At 43.1% G+C, this 8,424-nt stretch overlaps 1 protein-coding gene across 4 annotated transcripts in view; it reads right to left on the bottom strand.

Moving 5' to 3' along the window:
• Positions 1-93: 93 nt before the first annotated feature.
• Positions 94-8,424, bottom strand: part of YEATS4 (YEATS domain containing 4) — a 37,452-nt gene continuing 29,121 nt past the window's right edge. The window contains exons 7-8 of one of the 4 annotated variants that reach the window (XM_081822048.1): positions 1,685-1,825; positions 103-1,585 (exon numbers count right to left, since the gene is read on the bottom strand). In XM_081822048.1, coding sequence (XP_081678174.1) covers positions 1,545-1,585; positions 1,685-1,825 — 182 coding nt within the window. In that variant the 3' untranslated portion in view covers positions 103-1,544. Of the gene's footprint in view, positions 1,826-2,101; positions 2,531-8,424 lie in introns of those variants that run through there. The other 3 variants (XM_081822050.1, XM_081822047.1, XM_081822049.1) reach the window with 3 other exon arrangements.

Genomic DNA, 8,424 nt, shown 5'->3' with positions numbered 1-8,424 from the left:
TTTTTTTTTAAAGATTTTATTTATTTATTTGAGACAGAGAGAATGAGAGACAGAGAGCATGAGAGGGAGGAGGGTCAGAGGGAGAAGCAGACTCCCTGCCGAGCAGGGAGCCCGATGCAGGACTCGATCCCGGGACTCCAGGATCATGACCTGAGCCGAAGGCAGTCGCTTAACCAACTGAGCCACCCAGGCGCCCCTGCACCCCCCCTTGTATTCTCTCTCACTCTGCGCTCTCTCAAATAAATAAAATCTTTAAAAAACAAAAAAAACTTCAGCTTCAAAGTCATCCCCTCCCTCCCATATCATCCTATTATAACCCTGCCATGGCCGCCATCTTTTTAGGATTTATTTATTTATTTACTTATTTACTTATTTGACAGAGAGAGACAGCAAGAGAAGGAACACAAGCAGGGGGAGCAGGAGAGGGAGAAGCAGGCTCCCCGCCGAGCACGGAGCCCGATGTGGGGCTCGATCCCAGGACCCCGGGATCATGACCTGAGCCGAAGGCAGACGCTTCACGACTGAGCCACCCAGGTGCCCCCATGGCTGCCATCTTTAAGGGAGGCATTCTGGAACACAACCCACTGCACTTGAGTTCTGCCTTTGCCTGTTGTGCCACTCACTAACCCTCTCAGGGTTTGACTTTCCTCCCCTTTAATGGGGACAAGAGTGACACCTGAGTTTTAGCAGTAGATCCAGGTTCACTGAGAAAACACCTTTGCACCTCTTAAAGCCAACCTGACTGGCAGCAAGCCCTCCATCCACGGTAACTATAACCATCACCTACAGTAATATGGGAGGGATCGGCATTAGGCTGGTCACCACAGCCTCCCAGCACACATACAGTGCCTATGAATTCTTTGCTGGCTAAATGAATCTCCAGTTGCACAAATACAGCATGTCCACTGCTCCTGACCCTAACCACCATCATGTCTTACCTGGATTCTGAAATAGGCTCCTAACCTATACTCCTGTGTCTATCTTTGCTCCTCTCCGGTCCATCCACAGGGATCTTTCCAAACTTAATTCCGATCACACTGCTCTTCTGGTTTCCCATCTCACTTGGAATAACAACTGAAGTCCTTGCAAAAAGCCCTCACCTTCTGCTACTCTTCCCTTGATCACTCTGTTCCAGCTACGGTGGCCTCGTGGGTGCTCCTTGAACACGCCAGAAATTGCTTTTGCTTTAGAGTACACACTGGCTCTTCCTTCTGCCTGCACCACGTTTTCCAGAGAGATTGCTAACTAACTCCGCCCCCTCCTTTACATCTTGCTCTAAAGCCACCTTCTCAGTAAGGCCAACATAGATCACCCTATTTAAAATTGCAACCTCGTGACAAAAGAAAAGAAGAAAAAACAAAGAGGGTAGGAGGAAACTTTTGGAGGTGATGGATCTGTTTGAGGCATACAAAGTGGTGATGGTGTCACTGCTGTATATGTATCTTCAAACTCACCAAGTTGATACCTTAAATACGTACAGCTTTTTTTATGTCAACCACATCTTCCGTCTGGTTTCGTCTGGTTTCATTTTTCCCTCCCTTCCCCTATGATCCTCTGTCTTGTTTCTCAAATTCCCAGGAAGTGGCTTGGGGACAAAAAAAGGAAAGATTAAAGTCGCAACCTTGTCCGTGCTCAACCCTAGTGCTCCCAACCCCTTTCCCTCGCTTTAACTTTAACCTCACACCTTCCGACTTCACACTTGAGTCAACTTCTTTATTCCGACTATGTTTAGTGTTATTTGCCGGCTTTCCCCGCTTGAATGCTGGCACCAGCAGCACAAGGATCTTTGTTGACTCCCGGATGGATTCCCAGCTTAGAGAGGTACCTGGCACACAGAAGGCGCCTGATAAATATTCTTGAATAAATGGTCACATGTGTACTTACCGGTCCCCGACCCGTAGTTTCAGTTTATAGTTATTCTGGGTTGGTAATGTGAACAGAGGGGCCAACTCTTCCAGGTGAGAAAAGCCAAGACTTCTCCATTTGTAGTTCTGACATGATGCCCTCGCTAGATTGCATCTAAATGGATTTTTTCTTTTTTTTTTTTTTTAAAGATTTTTATTTATTTGAGAGAGAATGAGATAGAGCATGAGAGCGGGGAGGGTCAGAGGGAGAAGCAGACTCCCCGCTGAGCAGGGAGCCCGATGCGGGACTCGATCCCAGGACTCTAGGATCATGACCTGAGCCGAAGGCAGTCGCTTAACCGACTGAGCCACCCAGGCGCCCTAAATGGATCTTTTCAACAAAAGGGGTGTTGCACAAAGCCCCGTCTCCATGCAGCCTGGACACTGCAGTTGGCAGTTGGGGTGTTCTGCTGTCTGGGTGCAGCCCTGCACGTGTGGTCTTGATGGGATGTCCCGATTAGTTACCGGAAGGGCCTGAGCAGCTCTGGGGAGTAGCTTGTCAGTTCAGCTCTCGCCACGGAAAGCGGATCTCACCAGCGGTTCCACTGCAACCCTTCTTGGGCTCTCTATCCTCTTGAACCTCAGGAGAGCACTCTCCTTCAGAGTCTTTTTTTCCTGATTGACCACTAAAAACAAGCAACAATTTCTGAATTTATGATCACGCTGGTCGTTTTGACTGAATATAGCAATCCCATTCCGACAATTCTGCAGTAGATAGAATATTTTTTGTCTTACTTATATTACAAATAAACTGTAATAGGCATGTGACTGTGTAGAAGTTACAGGGCAATACATGTAAACTCAATATAAGACGTTGGAACAAATAGAAAATCAGGATACAGAAGGTGAGGGCTCTTGACATGTAAGATTTCCTAATCGTAGGAGATGATTTATATGACCAGAAAAGACAAATCATACAGACAGAAAATTAGCGGCGTCTGGGGCTGAAGGTGGGAATGGGGTGTGAATGCAAGTGGGGGCAAGGTTTCTTCTAGGAGTGAAGAAAATATTCTAGGATTAGATTGCAGAACTCTTAATTTACTAAAAATCACTGAATTATACACGAAAATGGGTGAATTTGATGGAATGTGCTTTAGTTTGCTAGGGGTGCTGTAACAAAGCACCACAGACTGGGTGGTTGAAACAACACAAATGTATTGTCTCCCAGTTGTGGAGGCTGGAAGTCTGAGATCAAGGTGTGGGCAGGGTGGGTTCCTCTTGAGGGCTGTGAGGGAGGGATGTGTTCTAGGCCTCTCTCCATGGCCTGTAGATGGTCATCTTCTCCCTTTATCTTCACATCATCTTCCCTCCATCCATGTGTGTGTCCAAATGTCCTATGCTGGTAAGGACACCAGTCATATTGGATTAGTGTCTACCCTAATGGCCTCTTTTTAATTTAATTAAAACTTGAAAGATCTTATCTCTAAATGCAGTTGTTTTGGTTTTTTTTAAGATTTTTTATTTATTCATTTGACAGAGAGAGTGCACACAAGCAAGGGGAGTGGCAGGCAGAGGGAGAGGGAGAAGCAGGCTCCCTCTCAATCCTAGGACCCTGAGATCATGACCTGAGCCAAAGGCAGATGCTTAACTTACTGAGCCACCCAGGCGCCCCAAGTAAATGCAGTTCTATTCTGAGAAACCAGGGGTTAGAACTTTGACATAGGAATTTAGGAGGGTACACAATTCAGCCCTTAACACTACAGGCACACCTTGGAGATAATGTGGGTTTGGTTGCAGACCACCGCAATAAAGCGAGTATCACAATAAAGCAACTCAAACGAATTTTTTGGTTTTCCAGTGCATATAAAAGTTGTGTTTACACTATACTGTAGACTCTTAAGTGTGCAATAGCATTATGTCTAAAAAAATCAATGTACATACCTTAATTTTAAAATATTGCTAAAGGGGCGCCTGGATGGCTCAGTCGTTAAGCGTCTGCCTTCGGCTCAGGTCATGATCTCAGGGTCCTGGGATCGAGCCCCGCACTGGGCTCCCCGCTCGGCGGGAAGCCTGCTTCTCCCTCTCCCACTCCCCCTGCTTGTGTTCCCTCTCTCGCTGTGTCTCTCTCTGTCAAATAAATAAAATCTTAAAAAATAAAAATAAATTAAATTTTAAAAAATATATTGCTAAAAAATGCTAGCCATCATCTGAGCTTCCAGTGAGTTATATTTGCTTGTGCAGGGTCTTGCCTCCATGTCGATGGCTGCTGACTGATCAGAGTGGCGGTTGCTGAAGTTTGGGGTGGCTGTGGCAATTTCTTAAAATCAGATCACAATGAAGTCTGCCGCATCAATCGATTTTTCCTTTCACGAATGATTTCTCTGTAGCATGTGATACTCTTTGACAGCATTTTACCCACAAAAGTTCTTTCAAATTGGAGTCAGTCCTCTCAAAACTTGCTTCTGCTTTATCAACAAATTTATTTAATCGTCTAAATCCTTTGTTGTCATTTCAACAATCTTCACAGCATCTTCACCAGGAGTAGATCCCACCTCAAGAGACCACTTTCTCTGCTTACCCATAAGAAGCAACTCCTCATTCGTTCAGTTCTATCATGAGCTTGCAGCAATTCAGTCTCATCTTCAGGCTCCAATTCTTTTTTTTTTAAAGATTTATTTATTTGGGGGGGGAGGGGTAGAGGGAGAAGGAGAGCGAGAATCCCAAGCAGACTCCCTACTTTGTGTGGAGCCCGACACAGGGCTCCATCTCACGACCCTGAGATCATGACCTGAGCTGAAATTGAGAGGTGGACGCTTGACCCACTGAGCCACCCAGGCGCCCCTTCAAGCTCCACTTCTAATCCTAATTCCCTTGCTATTTCCACCACATCTGCGGTTACTTCCTCCCACGAAAGTCTTAAACTTTCAATTTATAAGAACGCAGTATCTGTGAAGTGCAATAACCTGAAGCACAATAAAAGTATGCCTATATGTAAATTGTACTTCAATAAAGCTGTTTTAAAATAACTTTTAGTAACTGAGCATTTACTAGGTTGTAGGTACTAATGCTAAGTACTTTACATATATCATCTCATTTGATCTTCTCAATAACGGTATGAGGTTAAGTATGTTTATGCCTACTTTAAATTGAGGAAAGAAGGCACAGAGAGGTTATGTAATTTGCCTGTGGTCACAAAGCCAATAAGCACGGAGCCATGATTGAATCCGGACTCCAGAGCCCACACGTTTAATTCCTATGCTAACACCTACATGTGCCAGGCACTCAGGCCCTTCAAGTCAAGTCCTCTGATATCAGTTTCATAATCTCAATTGTATACAAGAGAAAACTGAAGCTCAGAGAAATTAAGCACCCTGCCCAAATCCACACAAGTCTATGATTGGGCCTTCTCCAAAACCCAAGCATTTTCTAAATACATGGTATTTCTAATTATGGGTAACTGTGGCTTTCACCCTTTTTGATGGGAGACCTGCAGGGCAAGAAAAAGCCTCGCAGCACCATATGTGCTCAATAAATAGTTGTGGAATGAATGAGAACATATTGAAAAGCACAGGTCTGTAGTTTTAACTCCACCGTGATGGATAAAGGAAACTGCTCCCACTGGAGACCTGAGCAGCCTCAACATCCAATTCTGGAGACTGACTACTCAGGCTTCAGGTCAGGGGATTGATCATCTTGCACGTGCAGTTCATGATACAAACTCCAGAAGTTACTTCTTGGCTGAATACTTCTGTATGGGGAAATGGGCACCCTCATAGCCTGCGGGTGGGAACACAAACTGGGATGAACTTTTCACTGGGCAGCCTGGCAGTGTGTATCAAAAGCCTTAAACACAACACACACACACACACACACACACACACCCTTATGTCCTGATAATTCCTTATCTAAGAATTTATAAGTGTTATGAAAAAAATTGGAAACAATAGTAATTGTTTCCCAAAATAAAAGAATAATTATGGTATAGTCAGAATGGAATAATATGCAGTCTTTATTAATGATGTTGCTTTTTATTATTGTTCTAGATAAAGTTCATGTTATATAACATTTAGTGAAAAAAAAAAGCAAAAAATAAACCAGTTACATGGCAGTTCACAGAAAAAGAAATGCAAATGGCTAGTAAATGTATGAAAAGATACTTATTCTCATTCAGAATGCAAAGAAATGCAAATCGAAACAATGGAATATTTTTCACCTATGAGATCAGCTAAGAGTTGGCCAGGGGGTAAACAGGCACTCTAATACACAACTGTTGATAGTATAAATTGGTACAAACTTTTGGCAGAAATTTGGGAATATCATTAAAATTAAAAAATATATATTTCCCTTTATGACCTAGCAATATTACTTCTGGCAATTTTACTTTATCCTATAGAAATACATATATATGCAAAGATGTCCATAATAGCACTAATTGCAGTAGCAAAAAACTTGGAAACAAGTTTTCATCAACAGCCAAATGATGAAATAAATGGTGGAAATTTGTACAGTGAAACATAAGCAGCTCTTAAAATAAATGATGTCAACCTCTGTGCTCATTTGCAAAGATATTTACATTAGTCAGGGTCCAGACTGGAACTCAAAATTCATGTTAGATAACTCAATAGAGAAAATTTAATATAGTAATTGATTACAAATGTTTAGAGGCAAGCTATGTTATATCAGAGGGTGGTGACTCGAGGACACAGGCAGCCCTGCAGGCAGCTGGGAAGTTGGGAGGCGGGGGCAGAGTCAAGATTACTCCATCCATTTCTTCAACTTTCCCTTCTTCCCTTTGTGTATCAACTTCAATCTCTCTGTGTGGACCAATTTTCTATTCTCCATGCACACAGCTGCACCAGCTCTAATTCAAGCACCCCTAATGGCTGAGGATAATCCCAGGAGATAATCCGATGGATCCAGATTGGGTTAAGTATCCACCCCAAATCCAATCATCTTTGGCCAGGGGAAAGGGCCACATGATTCACCTCTGTGAACCGAGACTGTAGTTCTCTCTCAACTCTCTCTCAACTGAGGAGCATCAGTTGGGGAGGTCCTGTATACTGTTGACAATATGGCAAACTGGATGGTACTGCTGCCAAGATAGGGGATTCAGGATGGGGAAAGACTGGAACAGAAGACAATAACTTCGGTTTTGGACGTGTTCAGTTGAGATGCCCGCAGAACATCTAAATATATTCTCTAGGACGTAAATGAATGTACAGTCCAGAGCTCAGCATGGGAATTTGGACTGGAAATCTAGGCCCGGGACAAGTAGCATAAAAACAGTATTTGCAGCCATGGGTAAGTAAGAAAAAAAAAAATGCTGGTTCAAGACAGAACCCTAGAAAATAATATATATATATATATATATTTACAGGATAAACAGAGGGAAAGAAGGAACACTAAAGGAGACTGAGAAAAATTGGCCAAAAGGACTGGTGAGAAAACAACCAGAAAAAAAAAAATCCTGGAGAGAGGAATGCAGAGAAGAAAGAGAGAAGAGGTTTCAAGGAAAAGAAAGTGATCAATTCAGTTAGATAAGATAAACCCTGAACATGCCTGGTTGGATATGACCCCAAGGTCTCTGATGATGTGGACATCAGAGTGAAGGAAGAAACTAAACTGCAATAGGTTTAGGAGGTTAGGAAAGGAATTCCTCATGATTTAATGCTTTCACAGCCGCTCATGAAAGAGGAAGATGACAAGCCTCTGTGTGATTAAATAGAAGAAATAAGTCAGTGTCCTTGTGCTTCACGGTTCTTCTGCAAAGCTCTTCTGTATGGGGTAACTTGGACGATCCTCGTCATCTCAGGGACATTTACAAAGGCCCAAACTGAGGATTCTACTCTGAATTCACAGAGCAAATCCTAGAGCTCCCTCTTGGGGTTGACGATTCTTGTATATTCCTACCTAGTCTTGGAAACAGAAGAATCAGCCGTCTAGGGCTCTGGGGCTGCATCTGGCCCTCAGTCCGTTTCGCAGGGCCTGTGAACTAAGGATGTTTCTTTACATTCTTAATGCTTAAAAAAAAAAATCAAATGAAGGAAAATATTGTGCAATGTGGAAATTATAGGACCTTCAAATCTCAGTTTTCATTCGAACACAGTGCTCACTTGTGTAGGCACGGCTGCTTTCACGCTACAATAGCAGAAGTGACGAGAAGTGACAGAGAATGTCTAGCCTCACAAAGCCTAAAATACTCTCTGGCCGCTTTGGAAAATGTATGCAGACCCCTACCCTAAAAGACTGGACAGGGCAGTCCTAGCACTTTAGGTTGCTCTTCGAGATATAAAAATACCTTAGTTCGGGTCACCAAACTCAACAAAAACATACTATAAATTTGTCACATTTCCTTAAGTCTTTTTTTTCCCCTCATTTATCATTATTATTATTATTATTATTATTAAAGATTTATTTATTTATTTGAGAGCTGCATGAGCTGGGGATGGGGCAGAGGGAAATAATCTCAAGCAGATTCCCCACTGAGTGTGGAGACTGACATGGGGCTCAATCTCACGACCCTGAGATCATGACCTGAGCTGAAATCAAGAGCCAGATACTCAACCGACTGAGCCACCCA

The sequence above is a fragment of the Leptonychotes weddellii genome, chromosome 5, assembly GCF_054177405.1.
Source record: "Leptonychotes weddellii isolate Sample4059 chromosome 5, ASM5417740v2, whole genome shotgun sequence".
Taxonomy (NCBI): Eukaryota; Metazoa; Chordata; class Mammalia; order Carnivora; family Phocidae; genus Leptonychotes; species Leptonychotes weddellii.
Note: the sequence above shows the minus strand (reverse complement) of the source record. Positions and strands in the feature narration are given on the sequence as shown.